General features: G+C 37.7%; 1 protein-coding gene across 1 annotated transcript in view; it reads left to right on the forward strand.

Annotated features, from left to right (window-relative positions):
• The window catches only part of FMR1NB (FMR1 neighbor), a 43,786-nt gene that overhangs the window by 7,491 nt on the left and 8,745 nt on the right, over window positions 1–27,550 (forward strand). The window contains exons 2-4 of the mRNA XM_004064977.4: window positions 12,617–12,736; window positions 16,148–16,288; window positions 18,064–18,160. Of these exons, the coding sequence (XP_004065025.2) occupies window positions 12,617–12,736; window positions 16,148–16,288; window positions 18,064–18,160 (358 nt within the window). The remainder of the gene's footprint in view (window positions 1–12,616; window positions 12,737–16,147; window positions 16,289–18,063; window positions 18,161–27,550) is intronic.

The raw sequence follows: 27,550 nt of genomic DNA on the forward strand, positions 1-27,550 counted from the left end.
TTGATTTGGCTATTGATACTTGTGTATGCTTCACGAAGTTCTCGTGCTGTGTTTTTCAGCTCCATCAGTTCATTTATGTTCTTCTCTAAACTGGTTATTCTAGTTAGCAGTTCCTGTAACCTTTTGTCAAGATTCTTAGCTTCCTTGCATTAGATTAGAACATGCTCCTTTAGCTCAGAGGAGTTTGTTATTACCCACCTTCTGAAGCCTACTTTGTCAAACCCATTCTCTATCCAGTTTTCTGCCCTTGCCAGAGAGGAGTTGTGATCATTTGGAGGCGAAGAGGCATTCTGGTTTTTGGAATTTTCAGCATTTTTGCACTGTTTTTTCCTCATTTTTGTGGATTTATCTACCTTTGATCTTTGAGGCTGAAGAACTTTGGATGGGATTTCTGTGTGGGGGTTCTTTTTGCTGATGTTGATGTTACTGCTTTCCGTTTGTTAGGTTTTCTTCTAACAGTCAGGCCCCTCTGCGGCAGGTCTGCTCTAGTTTGCTGGAGGTTCACCCCAGACCCTGTTTTCCTGGTTATCACCAGTGGAGGCTGCAGAACAGCAAAGATTGCTTTCTGCTCCTTTCTCTGGAAGCTTCATCTCAGAGGGGCACCAGCCTGTGCCAGCCAGAGCTCTCCTGTATGAGGCGCCTGTCACCCCCTGTTGGGAGGTCTCTCCCAGTCAGGAGGCACAGGGGTCAGGGACCCACTTGAGGATGCAGTCTGTCCCTTAGCAGAGCTCGAGTGCTGTGCTTGTAGAACCCTCCTTGTCAGGGTCCACTGCTCTCTTCAGAGGTGGCAGGCAGGAACGTTTAAGTCTGCTGAAGCTGCGCCGACAGCCGCCCCTTTCCTCGGGTGCTCTGTCCCAGTGAGATGGGAGTTATATCTTTAAGCCCTTGACTGGGGTTGCTGCCTTTCTTTCAGAGATGCCCTGCCCAGTGAAGAGGAATCTAGAGAGGCTGTCTGGACACAGCTGCTTTGCCACACTGTGTTGAGTTCCACCCAGTCCTTAGCACAGTCAGGGGAAAGCTGCCTACTCAAGCCTCAGTAATGGCGGATGTCCCTCCCCACACCAAGCTCAATTGTCCCAGGTCGACTCCAGACTGCTGTGCTGGCAGGGAGAATTTCAAGCCAGTCATTCTTAGCTTCCTGGGCTCTGTGGGAGTTGGACCCACTGGCTTGGCTCCCTGGCTTCAGCCCCCTTTCCAGGGGAGTGAACAGTTCTGTCTCACTGGGGTTCCAGGTGCCACTGGGCTAAGAAAAAAAAAACAAAACAAAGACTCCTGCAGCTAGCTCCGTGTCTGTCTGAACAGCTGCCAGTTTTGTGCTTGAAACCCAGGGCCCTGGTGGTGTAGGCACATGAGGGAATCTCCTGGTCTGTGGACTGCAAAAACCATAGAAAAAGCATAGTATCTGGGCCAGATAGCACAGTCTGTCACAGCTTCGCTTGGCTGGGAAAGGGATGCCTCCGCTCCTTGCACTTCCCAGGTAAGGCGACACCCCACCCTGCTTCTACTCACCCTCCGTGGGCTTCACCCACTGCCTAACCAGTCCCAATGAGATGAACAGGGTACCTCAGTTGGAAATGCAGAAATCACCCAACTTCTGCATTGGTCTTGCTGGGAGCTGCAGACCAGAGCTGTTCCTTTTCGGCCATCTTGCCAGCAGATGCCCCTGTTTTTGTATTTTTATATTGATATATCATAGTTGTATGTATTTTTGGGGTATATGTGATATTTTAATATGTATATACAATGTGTAGTGATCAAATCCAGGTAATTGAGATATCCATTACCTCAAAAATTTATCTTTGTGTTGGGAACATTCCAATTCTTCTCTTCTAGCTACTTTGAAATATAAAACAAATTATTATTAACTATAATTTCTCTATTACAAGGGAGGTTTTGTTTAGTGTTTCAATCTCTTTATTTGTTATAGGTATTCTTTGAAAGGTCTTCCCTCCTTAACCTCCCTTCACAAAGTACTACATTTCCTTTCCCTTCTTTCAGAAATGACTTTCTCTCATAGGTGACTTTCCTCCCTCATCTCTCCCAAGACCTTCTTTTCAGTACCTCCATCACATGGGACTAACCTTCTTCACCGCACCACTGAAACCACTAACCTCCATCATCTCCTCTCTTAAAGCTTTTCCACCCCTAACCTCACTTGCTGAGGTTACTTCACCACACATTTCCTCAATCACCTCCCTTCACAAAAGTCTTTCCTTGCTCATTTCCCCTCATGAAAGCCTTTCTTTACTCACCTTCCATCACAGAGTCCTACCCTCCCGCATGTTCACTCACAAATGCTTTCTTTTATCTCTCTCTAAAGGCTTCCTACCACACTTCTTCTGAAAAAGTGCTTACTTTTCTCACCTCAGTCGTGCAGGCCTTTAATTCCTCAACTCTTCACTAAAATTCCTTGTCTTCCTTCACAAAGACCTTCCTCCCTCATCTCCTCTCACAAGGGCCTTTCTTCTTTCACCTCCCTCATGAAATAATAACCTCCTTCATCTCCTCTTCATAGTCCTTTCTTATCTCACCAGTACATTCCCTGCCTCACCTTTGCTTATATAGTTCCAACCTCCCTTATCTCTCCTCACAAAGGTATACCCTCCATCTTCTCCTCTACCAAAATCTTCTTTCCATGCTCTCCCCTAACAAAATTCTAACCTCTTTCACCTCCCCTCACAAAGACCTAATCTTCTTTCATGGTTACCTTTCCTGCTTTCTTTACCCTCACAATTGACTTCCTTCCCTGCTCAAAGGCCTCCTTCCCTCAAGTCCCCTCACAAAACCCTAACTTTCTCACCTCCTTTCCCAAAAAACTTCCCTCCTTCACTTATCATCACAAAGGCCTTCCTTCTTTTACCCTCACAAATGCCTTCCCTCCTTCATCACCATTCCAAAAGTTTTTCTTGTCCTTCAGTCAAGGTCCTTTCATTTCTCACCTCCCCACAATGACTTTCCTTTGCTCACTTCACAGGCCTTTTCTCAAAAGCTTTTCATTCCTTATCTCACAGAGCCCTTTTCTCCTCTCTTAAAGTCTTCAGTCCCTTACTTCCCTTCTTTTACCTTATATCATCCTCTCCCTCTCTAAGCTACCTTCACTAAGGCCTTCCCCTCTCCCTCAAATTCCTTCCCTTACCTCTTTATTTACCCTCCTCCTGGCCTTCATTCACTCCCTCTCAGAAGCCTACTTTCAGCTCTCCAAAAGTTCTTCTCCCCACTCAGGTTTTCCTTCCTTCACCACCCAAAGGTACTTTCCACTTCTTCCCCAAAAGCCTTCTTTTCTTCCTTCCACTTAATGGTCTTTCTGCCTCACTTGCTTCACTCAAAGTCTTTCCCTCCTCCTCCAGATTCTCCCCACCTGAACTGCTTTTCCTTTTCCTACAACCTTCTTTCCTTCCATAACCTTCCTAAGTCTCAGATGGTTTTCTCAAAACAGCTTTCTCAATATTACCCATAATGGCGTGCCTTTTCTCCCAACCCCCTCACAAACGTATTTTATGTTCTCATCTGCACAAAGGCCTTAGATTTCCCACAGTCTCCTGCCTTTGAGCTCCAGACCCAAGCCCAAAGACTTCAGCATCCCCACCTCTAATCCCAAGGGCTTCTTTCTCCCTGCTCTCCCTAGAGGTTTTCCGTCTTCTCAACCAAGGTCCACCCACAGTCAAAGAGGGAGGCAAAGATTGGGCAGTGGCATCACAACTAAAAAGAATAGAGACTTCTATACACTATGTCACAACTACATGGGTTTCTAGGTTTTTGTGAGGAATGAAATTCGAAATTAAATAAAGTATATGCTGTGTTTTATCAATTATTTGAAATAAGTTAGAAAATATGATTTCTGTTCTTTGAAAAAATGTTAAGATATTTTTAATGATCATTTACAAATCATAATATTACTACAAATTATTCAGGTTTATTTCTACTATTTATCTAAAACACCAAAGTATTTCTGAATTACTGTATTTGTAATAGTACAATACTAAAAGTCTTCTTATCCTCTAAAAAAGTAAGCTGAAAAACAAAACTATAAATTGTGTATTTTTTCTTAGTCAGTGAGTTCTTCATTTTCTATTTCTATTTTGAGTAGAACTCCCACACAAAAAAGAATACTGTCTAATTCAGTGTGATTTCTTTATTTCCAGGAGTACTTTTTCCATTATAGGTCTAACATGTTTTCTCCTAAAATAATCTATGATTCATTCTTTACATTGTTAGATTTCCCAGATTCTCAGGAGGTAATATGTGACTGTATGAATTAAATTTAATTTGCATTTAAAATTATTTCACTTAATTAACATAACAAAATGCACTTGTTATGGGTTGAATTGTGTTCCCTCACCAAAAACAGTTGCAATTATAACCCCAATACCTTATTTGTGATCTTGTTTGGAGATAAGGTCTTCATAGAGATAATCAAGTTAAAATGAGGTCATCTGAAGTGTATTTTAATCCACTATGAATGGTGTCCTTATAAAAAGGGGAAACTTGGATGCAGAGACAGACACCCATTCAGGAAAGACTATTTCAACCTGCAAGCCAAGGAGAGGCGTTTCCTCACAATCCTCAGAAGGAACCAGCCCTACTAACACCTTGGTTTTGGACTTCTAGCCTCCAGAGGTGTGAGACAATAAATTTCTGTTTTAAGCCACCCAGTTTATGGTATGTTGTTACAACAGCCCTAGAAAACTAATATACATCAGAAGGTAAAATAATTGTCCATGGTCCTGTAGAATTATGGCGAAAGCAAAACATATGGTTCTGACATTAAAATTCCCTTTCTCATTTCTAGACGGACCCTAGTGAGTTCTCTTAGATTTAATGGTACTGACAGGAATTGAAGTTGAGTGACCTGAGGTAACTCTGGGATATACCTCCAGTTTGTATTGTCATTTGCATTCCCAAGCCACATTGCCTTTCAAGTTATATTTATGCAGAAGACGTACAGACCAGTGGCATACAGGATGAGGAGAGAAGCAAACTGTGGACTGGGAGTTTGATTCCACCAATAATCTGTAACCTATTCAGTCAGTCCTAATTGCTCATCCTTTTCAGGGAAATTTAAAAAATGAGAAATAAAGATGGACTAGTAGGTAATATTTTCAAATTGCCTTAGCTGCATGGACAAATCTCAGTAACTAGTTTCTGTATCATTATATTAGAATACTTTATTTATCTGATATCCTTGGGGAGTGAATGAGGCATTACACATAGAAAGTCTGGCTGCCTGCCGTGTACCTAATTGAGCACGAGGCTAGCTTTTGCTTTAACCCTGTGTACGTGTGGTGTAGTTGGAGGAGCCCTAAGCTAGGAATCAAGAGATCTAGGTTGCCCTGATTGTTCACACTAACTTGCTGTGTGACCATTGATGAGTCATTTTACCTCTTTAGGCTCCAGTTATCTTATCGAAAAAATGAAGAAATTTCACTAGGTGGGCATTTTTCCTGTGCAGTCAAAATGCTTGGTTATCTTAATGATACCAGTCATTCATATTTTCCTTTAAGCTACCTTACTTTTTTACATTAATATATTTATTTAAAAAGGGAACTGTACCATAGTTATAAATGGAAAGTTGACCATATTTGCTATTAAGAAAGTTATTAATAAAAATAAATATCCTGAAAACAAAGTAATGATATTAAATTTAAAATAGTAAGCAATAAAAATAAACGATGAAAGAGACATGTAACAAACTGTTTTGCATTGTATTAAGCACTTCACATGTGACTTCATTTAATCCTCATAACACTTCAAAATAAATATCACCATTTTGCAGATGAGTAAACTGAGGCAACGAGAAGTTTACTGACATGCTCAAGTTCACCACCTAGTATGTGGCAGAGTCAGGATACAAGCTCAGGTCTGTTTGAGGCCAACACCCAGAAAGACAATGGCATAGGTAGACCCTCAACTTGAAGCCTCAGTAAAATCCTTTAGAAACTGATACAGTTAGCCACTGCTCTTTCTGTCTCCTCACCCTGTCATTCAGTTTCTCATCTATTAGACCTCACACCAGAGCGGGGATGGGGGGGCGGGGGCAACATAATTTGTAAAATGAAAATACAAGATCTCTCATTCAAAATTCATGGATTTCAAAATGGCGATAGCAAAACATTAAACCAAGCATGGAGCTCCCCAAGTGTGGGGCCCTGTTTGACTGCACAAGTCACATATAGATGAAGCTCTCTGTCTGCACTGAGTCTGGTGTTTCTTTTCCGTTGAAATGTAGTTAGATTTTTAGTCTTTTATTTGTAACAGGGAAATTAAAAAATAAAAATTCTTTGTGACAAGGAAACATAATTGGTTCTTTAATATTTTCTACTACCAATTTAAAAGGCTGACTCCTAATCTTTTATTTGCTGAACATGCCAATGAGTGTAAAGATGCAAATTAGAGGCAAAGAGGATGACATTATTCTTCATATGAAAAATAATGGAGGAGGGGAAAAAGGCTGGAGGCTGTCTGGGTAGAGAGGAAGACCTGAGAAAAAGGCTTGTGTGCTAGCTGGTGGGAGACTTTGGAGAGAGTTAAAGAGGAAAAGGAGGCAATTGTCCCAGGGAAGAAAGAGCAGGGACAAAAGTTTATAAAGCCTAAGCAAAAAGAACAAAGCTGGAGGCATCACACTACCTGACTTCAAACTATACTACAAGGCTATAGTAACCAAAACAGCATGGTTCTGGTACCAAAACAGACATACAGACCAATGGAGAAGAACAGAGGCCTCAGAAATAATGCCACACATCTACAACCATCTGATCTTTGACAAACCTGTCAAATACAAGCAATGGGGAAAGGATTTCCTATTTAATAAAGGGTGTTGGAAAAACTGGCTAGCCATATGCAGGAAACAGAAATTGGACCCCTTCCTTATACCTTATACAAAAATTAACTCAAGATGGATTAAACACTTATATGTAAGACCTAAAACCATAAAAACCCTAGAAGAAAACCTAGACAGTTCCATTCAGGACAATGGCATGGGCAAAGACTTCATGACTAAAGCACCAAAAGCAATGGCAACAAAAGCCAAAATTGACAAATGGGATCTAATTAAACTAAAGAGCTTCTACTCAGTAAAAGAAACTATCATCAGAGTGAACTGGCAACCTATAGAATGGGAGAAAATTTTTGCAATCTATCCATCTGACAAAGGTCTAATATCCAGAATCTACAAGGAGCTTAAACAAATTTACAAGAAAAAAAAAACCCATCAAAAAGTGGGCAAAGGATATGAACAGACACTTCTCAAAAGAAGACATTTATGAGGCCAAAAAACATACGAAAAAAAGCTCATCATCACTGGTCATTAGAGAAATGCAAATAAAAACCACAATGAGATACCATCTCTCGCCTGTTAGAATGGCAATCATTAAAATGTATGGAAACAACAGATGATGGAGAGGATGTGGAGAAACAGGAACGCTTTTACACTGTTGATGGGAGTATAAATTAGTTCAACCATTGTGGAAGACAGTGTGGCAATTCCTCAAGGATCTAGAACCAGAAATACCATTTGACCCAGCAATCCCATTACTGGGTATATACCCAAAGGATTATAAATCATTCTACTATAAAGACGCATGCACACGTATGTTTATTGCAGCACTATTTACAATAGCAAAGACTTGGAACCAACCCAAATGCCCATCAATGATAGACTGGATAAAGAAAATATGGCACATTTACATCATGGAATACTATGCAGCCATAAAAAAGAATGAGTTCATGTCCTTTGCAGGGACATGGATGAGGCTTGAAACCATCATTCTCAGCAAACTAACACAGGGACAGAAAACTAAACACTGCATGTTCTCACTCAGGAGTTGAACAATGAGAACATATGGACACAGGGAGAGGAACATCACACACCAGGGCCTGTCAGGGGGTGGGGGGCTAGAGGAGGGATAGCATTAGGAGAAATACCTAATGTAGATGACGGGTTGATGGATGCAGCAAACCACCATGGCCCATGTATACCTATGTAACAAACCTGCACATTCTGCACATGTATCCCAGAACTCAAAGTATTAAAAAAGACAAAGTTTATAAAGATTTGCCATATGGCAAGTGATGTCAGCCGTGTTTGGTGTCATGGTAGGTTTGATATGTTACTCATATTTTTTTCTTTTACACTTTCAAATAAACTCATAGCAAACATTAATATATGCATAAATATTCATCTATGTTCCACCTAAAATTCTTATGTACTACTAGTGATAGACTACACTTTGAGACATACTGCTCAAATTAATTTAAAAATAATTTTCTTTCAGAGTACGGAAGAAACCAAAGGTGGAGGGCAGGGTAAAATATATTCTAGACTTATGGTTGAGACTGCCACTGATGTTGCTCATCTTAGTTAAGATGTTTAATTGTCGCTTTCATTTCAATGCCCATTGTAATGACCGAAAGATCTATAAAGGGTGAAAACCTGGAGAACCTAGAAAGTTTCCATCTGGCATCTATATGCCAGAAACTTGGAGGGTTCTCTGAAAGATAAAAACATGATGGAGAGAAATCACAGCAACTTGTGTTTCATGTCAAGCCAAGGGCAAGCCTGTCCGGCAGGGTCTGGAGGCTAGGGCACTCTGAGTTGGGGACTCTAAGTTGGGGGATCAATATTCTAGAGGAATTCCAGAGAGCACATAACTTGCTGAATATAACTTAGAATGGAGACTTGGGCCTCAGTGTGCTAATGTCAGCCAACACTTACTTCAGATGGTGTGCTGAATCGAGTGGCAACAAGGACAGCAAATTGACGAAGGGGGACACTGAGCAAACAAACAGCAATATGGAACTAAAGTCTTGTCAAGGTCCCTTCCATCTGTAGCTCCCTTCTCATGTCATGTAGGACAGAGGGTTCTCTGATCTGGCAAAATGTGCCTAGCAACATTAATCTCATTTCTTGTCCTTGTGCTGGAAGGACTCTCCCAGGCCCTTTGTTCAGCCAGCTACTTCTAGTCCTTTTTTTTTTTTTTCCACTTAAATATCATCTCCTCAGAGAGACTGGCTCCCATTTAAAGTAGCCGCCCTCCTTTATTCTGTATCAGTATCCACTTTTCTTCATAGCACTCATTACAATTTGTAATTACTTAATTTGTTAGTGGTCTGTCTTCTCCACTGCATTGTAGTAAGCTCCATGAGGGCAGGGATCTTGTCTGACTTGTTCACTGATATATCCTCAAAACACAGAATATAGTGGGTGTTCAATAATGAGTAAGCATTAGTAGAAAACAAGCAGGACAAAATGGATTATGTTTAATATTGTCAAGGTGTAATATATAGTGAAGATAAAATTGTCATGATTGAATATGCACTATTGGAATATATGAAACAAATAGTTTTAGAAATTTAAGTAGAAATCGTCAAAACCACAATCATGGTGAGATACTTTAATATTTATCTTTTAGTCCTTGACAGAAAAATAAAGATACAGAGCATTTGCATAATATAATTTAGCTTGATTTAACATTTATAATAGAGTTCATTGTGAGAGTACACATTCAAATGTATGTGTATGGAAGTTGCTCTCATTAAAATGAGAAAGAAGATATTATCATTGATATAAAGGAGATTTAAATGTTACAAGTGAATAGTCTTATGATTCCATGCTAATAATTGCTTTGTAAGTAGATGATTTCCTAGCAAAATAAAAATAACAAAATTAACTGTGACCATGAAGAAGCAAAAGATAAAGAACTACCCCTCTCCAAAAAATGAAGACTCAGACTTTTTCTGGATGAGTTTTCCCAAACCTTTAATGGATCAAATCATTCCTATATTGTTTCATCTGTTTTAGTCTAGAAAAAACAACAGGAAGCTTCCTAGGTTGTTTTATGAAACAGGTATAACTCTCATGCCAAAATTTACAGATGTAGCACACAAAAGAAAACTGCAGACACACTTCACTTAGGAATGTTGAATCATGAATCCTATATAAAACATTAGCACTTGTGGACTTTGTTCAAGAATGCAAGAATATTTTAATATTGGCAAATATATTAATAACATTCAATAATTAATAGGCAGGGGGAAATATCATCATGGCAGTAAATATTAAAAGGATTTGATAGAATCCCAGTTCTATCCCTGATTCAAAATGAAACAAAATAACAACAGAAAATTTGTAGAAAACTAAAACTAGAGAAATACATCCTTAATTTAATAAAGGGTATCTACCTTACACCAGCAGCCAACATTATACTTCATTATGAAATACTAGCACATTCCCATTAAAGTCAGGAATGACTCAAGAACGCCCATTATTATGGTTATTAATCAACATAGTTTAAACATTTCTAGGCAATACAGTGAAAGAAGAAAAATAATTCAGGTGTTAATATTGTAAAGAAAGGAGACAAAGTCATCTATATTTAGTGATAATATTATTGTCTATCTGGAATGAAACTGAAGAACAATGAGAACTAACGAGAGTTAACTAAGGGAGTAAGAAAATACATGTATAAAAATCAATAGCTCTCTTACATACCATCAATCCACTAGAAAATGTGGTGAAATGGATTATGTTCACAAAACAACAAAATATATATGATGCCTGGGAATAAATGTACTAAGAAAAGTGCAGGGCCTATCTGAATACAATGATAAACCTTATTCAGGGACATAAAAAGAGACTTGAATGAACAGAGAAACAAAACTACTTAGGTGAAAAAATTTTGTAACATTATCAATTCTCTCCAAATGAGTCTACATTTAATTGAATTCATGCCTAGCACGTGGGACACACAATAAATGATTTTTGAATGAATGATAAATAAGTGAACATAATTACCATAAAATTTAGAATTTTTTTTGACTTGACAAAATGATTTTAAGGTTCATCTAAAAAATTCTCAGAGCTGAAAATAAAATTTGATAGTAGAGACAATGAAAGGATTACCAGATCAGTTATTAAAACATAATGACATAAGATAGGCCGGGCGCAGTGGCTTACGGAGGCCTAGACGGGTGGATCACGATACCATCCTGGGAAACATGGTGAAACCCCGTCTCTACTAAAAATACAAAAATTAGTTGAGCGTGATGGTGCATGCCTGTAATCTCAGCTACTCGGGAGGCCAAGGCACAAGAATCACTTGAACCAGGAAGGCGGAGGTTGCGGTGAGCTGAGATTGCGCCATTGCACTCCAGCCTGGGCAACAGAGCGGTACTCTGTCTCAAAAAAAATAAAAGAAAAGATAAAATAAACAATAACATTAGTATTGGCACATGAATAGATAGGTTGGTGGAACAGAATAGAAAGTCAAGAAGCAGATCTATGACTATATAAGGATTTAGAATGTGATGATGTTATCTTAAGTATAATAGAAAAGGATGGATTTAATAAAGGGCCTTATGACTGCTGGAAAAATTGTATCCCTACTCCACAACACACTCCAAAATATACTCCAGGTGTATTAAATATTTAAATTTAAAAAGTACAACCATGAAAATGTTGGGAGTATTAGAGTATAGAATGGCTTTATAGAGGTAAAAATAATAAAGGAAGAGATTGATAGATTTAATTACATATAACATTTTAAGCTTCTGAGCTTCCCAAACACCATAAAAAAGGAAGGATAACCAATTACCTTGAAAAAAATATTTTAAATATGTGGCAGATTAAGAGTTAAGTTCTCTACTATGCAACACAATATGAAATATGTAAGCTCACTGATTTGAAAGTTGCAAGTTAAAACAAAAGATATTTTGTTTTATTTTGGCCATCAAATTGGCAAATAATAAAAAAATGGAGAGGTGTCAGAAAACTGGCACTTGCCTGTACTACTGGTAGAAGTGTATTTTGGGGTTGCCCTGCTGGAGGGTAATTTGGACATATTCAAGAGCCACCATGCCTTAAGAATTTATCTTAAGTAATTTTTCATGAATATTTGCAAATATATAAATATAAAGCTTCAGTGATAATCATTGCAAGCTAACGATAATGTAATGATAATCACTGCAGTATTCTTTATAACATCAATAAATTGTAAACAGCCTAAATGTTTTCCTATGGAGAAATTGCTAACTGAGTTATAATAGAGCCATATAATGGAATTCTGTGACATTATTAAAGATAGTTTTGGGAAATATTTAATGCTGTGGACAAATCTGTGTTATCCTCTTCTCTCATGTAGGAGGGAATTGTGTAAATAAGACTAAAAACCAGTTATTTAAAATAGTGAGAAAGAAGGATAAGGAAGGTTTTACTGTATGTAAGGCCTTGATTTTTGTCAATATATATGTAAGCCAACATATTTTCCAAGACTTTCTGTGATGGGATCTGATTTAGTTGGAATACATACTGTTTTCAGCTCATCAGTTGATTAGGCCTCTTCATGCCGTTTGTCAGAGGCAAGTTTACTATTGTAAATCAGCTTACAACAATGGCATGTGTCAGCCTATAGCTTAAGCATTTGTAAATTTAACACTTTTTCAGTTTCACAACAAAATTGCATTCTGATTATTAATGATGCTTAAGCTGTTATGAGATGAAAGTATATCTGTTAGCTATTTGACATTCTATAATTAATTTAAGCAAAGGTAATTACCATTCAAGGGTCATTGAAAGTGATAAATGCTTTATATGTTGGAATTAATAATTTTACTTCTTCTTAAGGGTCCTCATATTTTGTGCTTGCAAATGAAGGTATCCTGCCCAACAGTGAAAATGCTCATGGCCAATCTCTGGAAGAAGATTCCGCATTGGAAGCTTTGCTGAATTTTTTCTTTCCAGCAAGTAAGTTCTTGTTTGACTTTTTTTCCCCCTCTAATGTTCTTGTTTTGAAAAGAGTAATTAAATGTTTAGGAAGCAGTGTGGTGTAATGGCACTGGAGTGGGACAGAGCTGAGTTTGAATCCCGGCTCTGCTCTTTGGCTTAGGCAAGACAATCTCTCTGAACCTCAGTGCCCTCATCTTTGAAATGAAGATATTTACCACAAAGAATTATGAGGATGAACTGAGATAATATTCATAAGGCATTTCATAAATGTTTGTTACTGTTTATAAAATACTTTTCCTTCGCAAATATCTAAATCTTTCACAATTTACCTGAATGGCATTGCCTGAAATTCAGTCACTGACCCAGTATTGTGAAATTGATGTCTTCTGTGGCATTAGTGAGGGTACTGTGTGACTGATGTTATGGAATATGCCAGATGTTTTCCCATCTGTTTTAATGATAGAAATCCCAGGTTTCAAGTCTCACTGTCTTTTTGTGATTCTGTATATAATGTGTTTATCAAGCACATTATGACCCCTGAGAATTATTAACCACAAATAAACACGTTTCATTTTGTATAGCATGTGGTGCCCTTTCAAGGAGAAGCTTCATATAAATTGGAATATGTGAAGTACAAAGATAAAGCTCTTATGAAAAATCATGCAGAATTTATTCTAACAAAATTTGATATACTCTATAAGCACAAAATTATATCTGTTCTTTGATTCCAGGCCTTTCCACTGAATTCTTTAGTGAACTTGAAAAAATCTCTTTATGTTTCTTTATACTTGTTACATTAAGTTTAAAATAGGCATCTACCAATGAGAATAGCAAAATAAACAAGTTCCTTAAATAAACTCAAAATACTGCCGTGGTCAAATTGAGTAAATAAAAAAGAAATCTGAGACGGTGTTATGTCGTATAGGCTGAAAGAACGGTTTGAGTGCCAAAGTTAGTCGTAAACAACAACTAATGATGATTTAAGCTTTAAAGCTTATGAAAACGACAGATGTAAACAGTCGTATACTTACCTATAATAACTACATTGTACAGACACTGAAGCCACCTATAAAAATGGTTCGAAAAAGATATCTGCATTTCCCAAATATTTCTCCAACCTGGTGCAGGAAAGTAAGTCAAAATCAATTATATGAAGTAAAAATTTTGTCCAACAAAATAAAATTGTTCCATTTTAATAGAAACACCTGACCTAGGTTGATTCAAAAAGTGATTAAATATTTATAAAATGTACATACTGTCTTTGAAGACAATAACTACAGCTTCATAAAACGTGAAATATTTTTGACCAAGTTATTTCTTCCCCCACATAATTGAAAATAAACACTCTTACCACTTAAGCATGAAAAAAAAGTTCGTGTTTTGCCATTAGGCTACTATTTGTAAAATATTTATCTCTTGCAGATTAAAATGATAACCTTGATACACACTGGCAGGGAAGCTTGAGAGATCACCTGATCTTTCTCCCTTTGGACAAAATTACATACTTAAACCTGACAAAAAAAATTGTTCTACCTTTTTGATTCTTTAAAATTACCAATGCCTCTTAGTAATTTGAGCTTGAAAGTTAATTTGTTTTTGTTTTTTTGAGACAGAGTCTCGCTCTGTTGCCAGGCTGGAGTGCAGTGGCACAATCTCGGCTCACTGCAACCTCTGCTTCCCAGGTTCAAGCAATTCTCCTACCTCAGCCTCCTGAGTAGCTGGGACTACAGGCACATGCCACCACGCCCAGCTAATTTTTGTATTTTTAGTAGAGACAGGTTTTCACCATGTTGGCCAGGACGGTCTCGATCTCTTGACCTCGTGATCCGCCCGCCTTGGGCTCCCAAAGTGCTGGGATTACAGGCGCGAGCCATCGTGCCTGGCCTGTGTTAATTTTAATATCTAGCATAAAGTCCATCAGATGCACTTAAAGCATAAATTAACAGATGATCTTAGAGATCATATAGTCTAGTCTCTTCTACGATTTAACCCTAACCCTAACCCTCTCTTTAGCATTTCTGGAAAGTGGTGTTTGAACAGTACCCATGGTGAGAAACTCAGCATGCAAGGAAATCCATCCCATCTCTGAGTAGTCCTGACTATTGTCACCATTTTCTGGGTGTTTGACACCCAGAACTGAACACTTGATGCAATCCAACCTAGGGGAGAAGAGCCACTCTGGGCCTAGCAGAATTGAAGAACAGATTACTTAGAATATAGAACAACAAGTAGGATAAACTCTCATGTCTAAAATGTTTGGAAAATGAGTATCTAGGCCAGTTGGTAGTGCATTAAATTTTCGATCTTGCATAAGTTACTTTGATCCTTTATTATTTTTAAAACAGAGATTGTAAAACTCAATTTGGGAGTTTGTTGCAAAGATTAGTAATAAAGTGTGTAAAGCAAGGTTCCTGGCCCAAACAGGTGCCTAAATAATGGTAGATATTATTATTTTTACCTTGGCTTCAGCAATTGCCAATCTTTAAAAAAGAGGAATGTAGTAAAATATACTGAGGTTAAAATTTGCATAAAACAATTACATTGTTCTTTGCTGATGTTGAAGTGCTTTAGTGATTATAAAATATCAGTTACTACTTTTAAGTTTGTAATTGTTGATAGTATAAGAGATTGAACCGAATCTATTCTGGCCTTAACACATAGACATACTGTGGAGGTTTTTCTTTTTGAATGAAAATCTGATATTGTGCTTTTTAGTTTGTATTTGTTTCTCTTATAAAGCAGGATATTATAGAAAATAAGCTATTTGAGCTTGCAGGTCTTTTAGATTCAGGTATGTACGAATTTATTGCAGTTGCATGAATCTTGGTGTTAATGCCATAAATCATTGCTTGTTTAAAATTATAGAGTCATAATTTAAGGGTGAAACGAAGAATCTTAAAATATATTATAGTGCCAATATGATAAGTGTTCACAAAAAGTAGGTCAATGCCAGTGTATCACTTACTTTAGTCACTAGCAGCAAACTATGTAATTTTTACTTACATTCATTCTCATTGATGCATTCAATGAGTTTCTGTGGCTTAGTAACGTTAAGCCGGAGGATATATGTGGGATCATTTTAACAAGGGATTAGTTTTAAAAGCATTTGACTTGTTGTTATTTAGTTCCTTCTGTGTTATATTTGCATCATCACCACTCAGCTCATGATTTATTGTCCTTTTAAACTATCTTACCAAAGATTTTTTAACAACTTGTAATTTTCTGCAATTCACCTAGATTTGAAAATGTGATGTTAAATAACTTAGTGGTAACTTTTAGCTTAAGTCTTATTTTCTTTTAGCACCCATCATTAGTTGTATATGCCATTAAATGTTTGCTTTTCTTCTTTGTCTTCCAGTAATTATTTAATTAGGGAAAGTGGTAACTAACCATGCTGAATTCTCTTTCTTAAATTTCTGTTTTTAAAAGCTTGCATTCTGAGGGAAAATCAGGTGGTAAAGCCTTGTAATGAGCTGCAAGATCTTAGTGAGAGTGAATGTTTGAGACACAAATGCTGTTTTTCATCATTGGGGACCACGAGCTTCAAATGTTTTGCTCCATTTAGAGATGGTAAGTTATTCCTCTTTCATTTATTTCTATTTTTTAATATTAAATAAACAGATCGCAGTGGCATAAGTTCATATTTGGATTTCCTAGCTTAATACTTAAATGGGACTCCCAGTCCTAGAGCGGTGCTCCTTAGAAGGTCCTGAGGTGGTCATGACTCTGGTCAGGAGCAGTTTTTGCTTAGCCTTTGGATGGTGACTTTGGTAATACAAAAATTAGTCTCACATTTTCTTTTGCTTTAGTCACTATCTGTGTTTTGTCCAAAAGTTTCCAGGCTCTATGGAACCCTCAATGGCTGAGAGAAGATACCGGTTGGGCATGCCTTAGCTTACTTTTCTTTGCCCAGCTTTTCCTCCTAGGTAGAATTCTTCCCATTTGTCTTGTCTTCATGTCAGTATGTTACAGTAGACTTGCATGTTTCTTGTTAAGGTCTGCTTATTAGTTTTTCTTTATTGGGTATTTTTTGAGATAGCATCTCACTCTGTTACCCAGGCTGGAGTGCAGTGGTGACGTGATCACAGCTGACTGCAGCCTCGACATCCGGGGCTCAAGTGATCCACCCGCCTCAGCTTCCTGAGTAGTTGGGACTACAGACGTGCACCAGCAAGCCCGACTAATTTTTAATTTTTTTGTAGAGACAGGGTCTCCCTAGGCTTCCCAGGCTGGTCTCCAACTCTTGGGTTCCAGCAGTTCTTCTGCCTCGGCCTCCCAAAGTGCTGGAATTTATAGGTGTGAGCCACCACACCGAGTCTTGTTCTATAGTTTTTGAATTAGGTTCTTCTGAATATTTTTTTCTTTACAAAGTTTTGAGAACTACACCATCTGTTTTTGCTACCTTCATTTGGATATTGGGGATGTATTTCCAGTTGCTCTCATGATGCATGGATTTGATATGATGAAACACTAATACTACAAAAAGGATGCATGCAAAATAATATCTTAAGTTAATATAGTCCCTATTCAATTTACGACTTTTTGTTGAATATGTAGTATTAATACTGGAAGCTAAAACCTGATCATGAATATAATATTACAATTTTAACACTGTCACATGTTATTTGTAATTCATTTATCAGTTTGGTCTTTATATTATGTATGAAGCAACATTTGGTTCTTGCAGAGGAAAAAATTTAACTGTGACTTACAATTCCCCAATCACATTAGAATGCATTTTCCGATGAATATAAGACTAAAATATGCTTATTTCACCTGCACATTCTTGATTCCTTGTTTAATTTAATATTTTGTAATTTGGAAGTAAACCTGCAGCATCTGGTTATTCCCAGTCTCCCATCCAAGCACTAACCAGGCTAGACCTTGCTTAGCTCACAAGATCAGATGAGATGGGGCACATTCAGGGTGGTGTGACCATAGATTAAGAAGCTATTTATTTACCAAGTTAACGGTTCATAGATTAATGTGCTCCCCAAGTGCTCTAGGATATACAACATATGGCCAAGAGAAAAAGCCAATTTAGGGCCAGAGGAAGAAATATCATATGCATCATAGTAATCAATGATGGTACAAAAAGTAGGATCATTTTGTTAAGGCTTCATTAAGGGGTACATATTGAAAGTGTAGCCTTCAGTTGTATTTCAAGAACATTTCATGAACTCCTGTTCCTTATAAAGTAGCAAGGATATTTACCTGTCACATAAGAATACCTCCTCATTTCACTTTATTAACTGATAGTTTCTTTATAAAGACTTTATGAAAGAACTTGGATTTACTTCTCTTGCTTAAGTCATGAAAGTAACAGGATATAATTAAACCAACAGTGCCTAAACAGATGATGCAAATGTTTGGGCTTGGTGCGATCAGCCTGATCATCCTGGTATGTCTGCCCATTTATTGCCGCTCTCTTTTCTGGAGGAGGTAGGTGAATATAAACTTTTATTTGCTCGTTGCTAAGTATACATGAGTATTTGTGTATAGACATATTTATTAATACACTTCAGAAATACAGGGATTATGTTTGGGTTCTTTATGTTGAAAATATGGTAGCTTGGGAAAGACCTAAAACTAGAGTTGCCATAATATGTTTTTAAAATGCATGTTATCGGCCAGGCACGGTGGCTCACGCCTGTAATCCCAGCACTTTGGGAGGCCGAGGCGGGTGGATCACTTGAGGTCAGGAGTTCTAGACCAGTCTGACCAACATGGCGAAACCCCGCTTCTATTAAAAAAAAAATACAAAATTAGCCGGGCATGGTGGTGCACGCCTGTAATCCCAGCTACTTGGGAGGCTTAGGCAGGAGAATTGCTTGAACCTGGGAGGCCGAGGCAGGTGGATCACTTGAGGTCAGGAGTTCAAGACCAGCCTGGCCAACATGGTGAAACCCCGTTTCTATTTAAAAACTACAAAATTTGCCGGGCATGGTGGCGCACACCTGTAATCCCAGCTACTTGGGAGGCTTAGGCAAGAGAATTGCTTGAACCTGGGAGGCAGAGGTTGCAGTGAGCCAAGATCCCACCACTGCACTCCAGTCTCAGCAACAAGAGTGAAAATACGTCTCAGAAATAAAATAAAATGCGTGTTATTTTATTCTTCCATAGATTTTCTTCTTGCATAGTATCTGTACATTCCCTTATCAAACAAACCCACAATTAGAAGGAAAAATAAATTAGCAAGCTTGGTGTGTGTGCAGTGGGGGTGGCTATTAACTGCAAATCAGAACAGTTCCTGGAAGTGTTAGTTTCCATTGAGTCATCTGCCATTGGTCTTTAATGATCATCTACTATTGGGTCATAAAGCCTTGATCTGTCTTCAAGCCAATTGGAAAACAAATTTCTTCTTAGCATCTTATACAAAACGCCAATGGACTACTAGCATGATGCTTCCAAGCTTTTTTTTTTTTTTATAGCTCCCCACCTATGGGGACAGAGTGGGTACAGAGGTACAGAGCACAGTCAGGACTAGAGTGAGGTGAGTGAAGCACTTAGAGCACAAAGTTAAGGGAAGCACTCACTCTCAGGTTTGTGCGCGTGCAAGGTCAGCATTGTCACTACCCTGAGAATAAGTACCTCCTTAAATTCTCTGATAAAGAGAAGGTGCCTGTTGAAGGTTAAGCATGTTTTATGTTTTTATTGAAGTTAATGTGGAAGTAGTAGTTGAGTTACCAGAATATGGTTTAGATTTCGCAAGAAGAGTTAGACTATATACACTGCCTTACTTTGGATGAAGATCATCGAAGTGATTGGCAGTAGGAGTGGAATTTTTGACCCTTCCTTCTTCTCTTCAAAGGTTGATTTTGTATTAAAAAAATAAACCATGAATAACAATAAAGTAACATTTGCTAGAAATTGGTGGCTAGGAATATACCATGAAATTTAGAGAGTTTCTAGGATTATAAGTTTGGTATGATAACTTCATTATGGTCCCTGTGTTATACCTCTGCAAAGGAATTTTATGGGGGTGTTCAGGTCTCCTGGATTTTTTTTTTCTCTAAAATGAAATCCAAAGGATTGTTCTCGATCCTAATATATTTCCTTCTTTCTACATAATACAGACTGCTTGAGAAACAATGTGAATAAGTGTATATATTGGATACTATACATTTTGGTTTACTATGTTTTATTTATTTATTTTACTATTTTGTGCAAGAGCAGTATGCTCCTTCGGTCATCTTGAGCTGACTATCATGACCCTTGGAGCAGGTAGCAGATTCATCTTGCTGCCTAGCTGAATTTCCAGGAACAATGATTGAGAGTGGATGGGCACTTTCAGCCTATTGTGGTAGGCTGATTTTAGAGGCAAGGAGAATCATTGTGTAAGAACGGGGAAATCCCATCCCTGATATCAAACAAGGAGCCAAGTGCAGGCCATAGTCTGCTTTTGCAGGGCAAGATATCTCCTTAGAACGATTTCCTTAACTCACTTTCTGTTCTCCATTTCAAAGAATAAAGAGATAGATAAAATATTAGGGTAGGTAAAATAAATAACCCATAAAAGAGAAATAGACACAGCAGTAAAATCAATATGTGGTGGCTTAAAAAGGAAAAGAAAGAAGCCAAACACAGTTGTTTGTCCAAATCAGAGGTACCAAAAGCTATTATGACTATCTGCAGTAATGTGATTTGGGCCTCTTTTGGAAGACCTTTTTTTGCTCTTTCATCGTTGGAAGATAGCCTTAAGCTCCTCCTCCTGCTAAATCCTGTCTTAAACATTAAATAACTGAGAATTCCTTTAAGAAAGAGCTGTCGTAGCTCTCCTCTTGGCCTTCGGTTGCAAGCCAAAACAAACAATGTTTTGGTATTCCCCAACCTCTGCAATTTGGACAGTGCCTTTTTTAAGGATCACCTAAGGAGCCAGCAACTGACAAGAGTTGGAGAGCTTAAAAAATGAGAAGCACTTTGGGAGGCCAAGGCGGGCAGATCACGAGGTCAGGAGTTCGAGACCAGCCTGAACAACATGGTGAAACCCTGTCTCTACTAACAATACAAAAATTAGCCAGGCATGGTGACACGCGCCTGTAATCCCAGCTACTCAGGAGGCTGAGGCAGGAGAATCGCTTGAACCCGGGAGGCGGAAGTTACAGTGAGCCGAGATCGCGTCACTGCACTCTAGCCTGGGCGACAGAGTGAGACTCCGTCTCAAAAAAAACAAAAACAAAAACAAAAAAAAAATGTGAAGCAATTTGAGTTGGTGGGAGAACTAAAAGCAGTGTAGGTGAAAAGGGTAATTATGCACCAGAGCCATATGTACTTCAGTTTTTGGCGCCTAAGTCGTTTTTTCCACTATTGACCATATTCATTCAATGTTTGCCTGTGCCGGGTATAACGGAGGATACAGAAATTTTTAAGACATAGGCCCTACTTTTAAGGAGCTTAAATCCACCTTAAAACAAATCCCAAGTATGACACATTTAAATTACAATATAAGATGAAAATAATTAAGGACTAAAATGGATGGTAGCAATAACTTACAAAAGTTTTGAAGCAGTGGAGATCAGGTTAAGTAGGAGAGGGCACGTCAGGCTTCATGGTAGAGGTGCCGTTTCAGGTCGATTTTGAAGGGGGACAGATTTGGAGTAGGTAGAGAGGGGTCCTTTTCACAGAATTAATTACATTCAGATGGTGGTCTTCTCACTATAGACACCTTAATTTATTTCATTTCCTAGCAGATACAGCTTAATTTTGCCACTGAAAAAATCTATAACTGAATCTCTAGTTTACTTCTACTTGACTTGAGTTCTAGTGTGATATGAACCTGGTACACAGAGGACTCAAGCCAGTTTGAACTGGTTGCACATACAAAAGGAAGCAGAGAGCATTAGTGAAAAACTTTCTAAGAATTCACCAATAGCCATATTAAACTAACATATAAGATGTGTTTTTGAAATTTATTGTGTCCTTAAGGTTATGTAAGATCTATTTTTATCCTCAGTAGGGATCAGAAGCTTCATTAGGTATAAGTGTCACTAGTAGGCTTAAGCCTTTGCTTAGAGGAGAAGGAAGGAAAAGATCAAGTGGATAGCGACAAAAGGAAGCAGGGGAGAGGAATTCTAAGGGGAAGAGAAAAAGGGAGGTGGCTGAATTGTTCTTATAACAGCTATTACTGTAGCCAGCGACAGTAGTCTCAAGTGCAGTTTCTAATTCAGTTTCTAATCTTTATCTGTTTTTAGATAAAGTTTAAATCTGTGTGTATATGCCATTTAAACATCTGTGGATTATATAGAGATATGATACTTGAGTGTGTCTGTAGCTTTGGTAAGGTGGAAAACTTAAACATAATACCATGCCTGTTAAATTCAGATGAAGTGCATTTTCATGTTCTTTTTCTTCCTATCAGATTGAATTTGTAACTTTGAATTAAGACAAAATTCAGAACTCAGTCTGAAAATGACAAAACTGTGTTTTCTTTCAACTAATAAAATGTCTATTTTTTTTGAAGATTGTAGATCATCTGATACACAGATGATGTAAAAAGCACATCCCCCATACACTTTCAATGTTGCTACTTGCCAGATGGCTGTTACTGAAAATTTCTACATTTAGACAAATCCTGCTGCATGATTCCCTGTATTATAATCTGGTTTTCATTATGCCGATAGTCTTAGTGCTACTTATTTTCTTACAATGGGAGGTAAAGAACTGGGAATAAACGTGTCAAAAACTGCCTAAAAATCATCACCCTTTGAATTTAAAAAATAGACATTTACATTTTCAATTTCCCATGTTTGCATATCTCATTATACTGTACAATATAATTAGTAATGTTATTTTGAAAAGCTTTATGCAGTAATTAGCGAACTACTGGAAAGTTTGAAGTTCCTAGGATTATATACATCTGAATTCAGAGGAAGGAAATAAAATCTATAAATTTTGAAAAGTATGACTAGGCTCTAAGAACTTTGATAAAATATGTCAGATGAGAATGTGAGCAAACTGGAACTCTGCTCTAACATGATTCACTATAGGTTTGAAATTCGTATAAAGCTGGTACTTCTTGGACGCTGTTCATGGTAATTTAATTACTGAAATAATAAGAGAACCTCATTATGCGGATCATATGTCTGAGGTGTTCTCATTGCAAGGACTCCAAGGACAGCATTTTAGAGAACTCTGGCATAGTAGGTACTATTAAAAAGAACATTCTGTTGCCAAGTAACTAATAACTTCATTGCAAAATGAAGTGACCTTTTCTCAATTCCCATTTAATTTGATCTTTTTGTCACAGAGTACACTGTTGACTGCTCCCTTCTTGAAATTTCCCCCCCTTGGATTTCATTGTTCCTCTTACAATTTTGATCCATCTCAGTCTGCTTTTCTTTGTTCACCCAAATGTGGTTGTTTCCCAAAGCCTTACTCCCATTTATCAGAAAATGTTAGAAATATATAGTAGGAAGAACATTCTAAAAGATCTGCATTCTCATTCTGCTTTCGCCACGTTTCATGGATGTGTTTAAATTCTTTGAGTATTGATTTTCTAACAAAATTATAGTAGAGACTTGAGTTAGATAATTTCTATGGTATTTTCTGACCATAGTATTCCAAGAGTCTCTGGGTAAATTACTCTTAATTCCAAATCCTAAAATCTTCACCTCTACCTGTTCCATATTTCCAGTCACTCTCGTGAATTAGATGTTTTATCAGCACCTCAAATGCAACATGTGAAAAAGTGAACTCATTTTCTTTTTCTCCTAAATCATCTCCCCTTGACCCTTCTCCATTCCTGTCAGTGATTTCTTTAGTTTCCCAGGCTAGAACCTTAGAGTCTTTGGTGACTATTTCTTCTCATTTATCCTCAATATATAATCTTTTCACTTACTCTCCTTGTCATTGTGTTCTGTTTTGTTTTGTTCTTCTTTGGAATGAGTCTGGAATTTGCCCCTTCTCCCATTTTATTGTAATTTAGTACCAGCCTTGAGTGCCTTTTCCCATTCTAGGCAAGTGGCTTCAGGAGAGGAGCAAAAGGGAACTAAGGGTAGCATCTAAAGAGCAAAGGCAGGTTTCAGAGCTGAGAGGTCGTAATGATATATCTAATCCAAGAGATTCTTATAAGAGAGACACCATCTGAGATGGGGCCGCAAGTGGGGCTTGGAGGATGGCTAGGAGGTGGGTTCCAGAGAGGTTTCCTGGTACTTAAATAGGAATGTATAGCATTGGCCTTAGGTAAAGAGGAATTAAGGATACCTGCCAAACCAGTTTGGACATATACCTGGACTCCTTATCTACTCTCCCTCTAATCCATCCCGCAATGTCTTGCCAGACTCATCTTCCTGAAATATCTCTATTTCATTTCATTATATCATTCAAGAACTTCTAATGCTTTCAAGAATATCTGTGTTCCAGGCCTTGTGTTAGGTGCTGTGAAGGACAAAGAAGCAAATCAGATTATGCTCTGTGCTCTCAAGGAACACACATAGTCTATGTAATAAGGGACATATACAAGTATCCAAAGTAGAAAATCATTGTCCGTAAAAGAGGTACAGATAAAAAGTTAGCATGTAGATGGCTTCTACGGAAGTAAACTTGGGAATTTTTTTTTTAAGACAAGTTCTCGCTCTGTCACCCAGGCTGCAGTGCAGTGGCACAATCACGGCTCACTGCAGCCTCGACTTCCCGGGCTCCGGCAATCCTCCCACCTCAGCCTCCCGAGTACCCAGGACCACAGGCGTGTGCCACCACACCCAACTAATTTTTGTATATTTGGTAGAAACAGAGCTTCACCATGTTGCCCAGGCTGGTCTCAAACTCCTGAGCTCAAGGAATCCACCTGCCTTGGCCTCCTGAAGTGCTGGGATTACAGACAGAAGCCAACATGCCCAGCCCGTGGGTCCTGGGCTTTTCTTTTCCTGGGAGAGTTTTATTATAGCCTTGCTCTCGTTACTTGTTATTGGTCTGTTCAGGTTTTGGATTTCTTCCTGGCTCAATTTTGTTAGGTTGTATGTGTCTAGACATTTTTCCATTTCTTCTAGATTTTACAATTTATTGGCATATAGTTGCTCAGAGTAGCCACTATTGAACCTTTGAATTTCTATGGTATCAGTTATAATGTCTTCTTTTTCATCTCTGATTTTACTTATTTGGGTATTCGCTCTTGTTTGCTTAGTCTGGCTAAAGGTTTGTGAATTTTATTTCTCTTTCTTAAAAAAACAACTTTTTGTTTCATTAATCTTCTGTATTGTTTTCTTCATTTCAAATTTATTTATTTCTGCTCTCATCTTTATTATTTTTATTCTCCTAATTGTGGGTTTGGTTTGATTTTGCTTTTCTGGTTATTTAAGATGTATCATTAGGCTGTTTATGTGAAGTTTTTCCTCTTTTTGATATAGGTACTTACAGCTATAATCTTCCCTCTGAGTACTGCTTATGTTGTATCCCAGGTTTTGGTATATCATGTTTCCATTATCAGTTGTTTCAAGAAGTGTTTTAATTTCCTTCTTAATCTCTTCATTGATTCATTGGCTATTCAGGAACATATTGTTTAATTTCCATGTGTTTGTATAGTTTCCAAATTTCCTTTTGTTATTGATTTCTAGTTTTATTCCATTTTGGTGAGAGAAGATGCTTGTTATCGTTTTAATTTTTTTCAATGTTTTAGGGCTTGCTTTGTGACCTAACACACAGTCTATCCTTGAGGATAATTCATGTGCTGGGGAAAGAAAGTGTATTCTGTAGGGTTTTCTCTAAGTATCTATTAGGTCTATTTGGTGTACAGTGCAAATTAAGTCTGATGTTACTTTGTTCATTTTCTGTCTGGAATATCTGTCCAGTGCTGACAGTAGGGTATTGAAGTCACTAGCTATTATTGTACTGGGGTCTATCTCTATCTTTAGCTCTAATACTATTTGCTTTATGTATCTGGGTGTTCCAGTGTTGGGTGCACATATATTTACTATTGCTATATTCCATTGCTGAGTTGGCCTCTATCATTATGTGGTGACTGTCTTTGTCTCTTCATATAGTTTTGTTTTGAAATAGATTTTTTCTGATGTAAGTATAGCTACTCCTTCTCTTTCTTGGTTTCCATTGGTATGGAATGTCTTTTTTTCATTCCTTTATTTTCAGTCTATATGTGTCTTTATAGGTGAAGTGTGTTTCTTCATATAGTTTTGTTTTGAAATATATTTTTTACTGATGTAAGTATAGCTACTCCTGCTCTGTCTTGGTTTTCATTGGTATGGAATGTCTTTTTTTCATTCCTTTATTTTCAAGCTATATGTGTCTTTATAGGTGAAGTGTGTTTCTTGTAGGCAACTGATGATTGGGTCTCATTTTTATATCCATTCAGCCACTCTGTGTCTTTTGATTGGAGAGTGTAGTCCTTTTATATTCAGTGTTATTATTGATAAGTAATGACTTACTTCTGCCATTTTGTTATTTGTTTTCTGGTGGCCTTGTGGTCTTCTCCTTCTACTTTCCTTCCTTCCTGTCTTCCTCTAGTGAAGGTGATTTTCTCCGGTGATATGATTTAGTTTCTTGCTTTTTATTTTCTGTGAATCCATTGTATGTTTTTTGATTAGAGGTTACCATGAGGCTAGCAAATACTATCTAATAACCTATTATTTTAAGCTGATAACAACATAACATTGTTTGCATAAACAGTCAACAAAAAGGAAACTAATAAAAACTCTACCTCATAGTTTCATCCCCCAATTTTTAAACTTTTTATTGTTTCTGCTTGTATCTTATAGTAGTCGATGTTTTGAAGAGTTGTTGCAGTTAATATTTTTGATTGGTTCATCTTTAGTCTTTCCACTTAAGAGTAGTTTATACAACAAAGTTACTTTGTTATAATATTTTGTGGTTTTCTGCATACTTATTATTGCCAGTGAGTTTTGTACCTTCAGATGATTTATTATTGGTCATTAACACCCTTTTCTTTCTCATTAAAGTATTCAATGTAGCATTTTGTGTAGGACAGATCTGGTATTGATGAAATCCCCCAGCTTTTGTTTGTCTGGGAAAGTCTTTATTTTTCTTCATGTCTGAAGGATATTTTCGTTGGACATACTGCTCTAGGGTGAAAGAGTAGTATGTCTTATTTTTCCTTCAGCACCTTATATATATCATGCTACTCTCTCCTGGCCATAAGGTTTCTGCTGGTAACTCTGCTGCCAGACTTACTGGGGCTCCATTGTATGTTATTTGTTTCTTTTCTCTTAGTGCTTTTAGGATCCATTGTTCATCCTTGACCTTTGGGAGTTTGATTATTAAATGCCTTGAGGTCATCTTCTTTTGGTTAAATCTGCCTGGTATTCTATAACTTCTTGTACTTGTATATTGATATCTTTGTCTAGGTTTGGGACATCCTCTGTTATTATTGCTTTGAACAAACTTTTACCCCATCACCTTCTCTACCTCCTTTTTAAGGCCACTAACTCTTAGATTTGTCCTTTTGAGACTATTTTCTTTTTTTTAAATTTTTTAAATTTTATTATTATTATACTTTAAGTTTTAGGGTACATGTGCACAATGTGCAGGTTAGTTACATGTGTATGCATGTGCCATGCTGGTGCGCTGCACCCACTAACTGGTCATCTAGCATTAGGTATATCTCCCAATGCTATCCCTCTCCCCTCCCCCCACCCCACCACAGTCCCCAGAGTGTGATATTCCCCTTCCTGTGTCCATGTGATCTCATTGTTCAATTCCCACCTATGAGTGAGAATATGCGGTGTTTGGTTTTTTGTTCTTGCGATAGTTTACTGAGAATGATGATTTCCAATTTCATCCATGTCCCTACAAAGGACGTGAACTCATCATTTTTTATGGCTGCATAGTATTCCATGGTGTATATGTGCCACATTTTCTTGATCC

Source organism: Gorilla gorilla, chromosome X, assembly GCF_029281585.2.
Source record: "Gorilla gorilla gorilla isolate KB3781 chromosome X, NHGRI_mGorGor1-v2.1_pri, whole genome shotgun sequence".
NCBI lineage: Eukaryota > Metazoa > Chordata > Mammalia > Primates > Hominidae > Gorilla > Gorilla gorilla.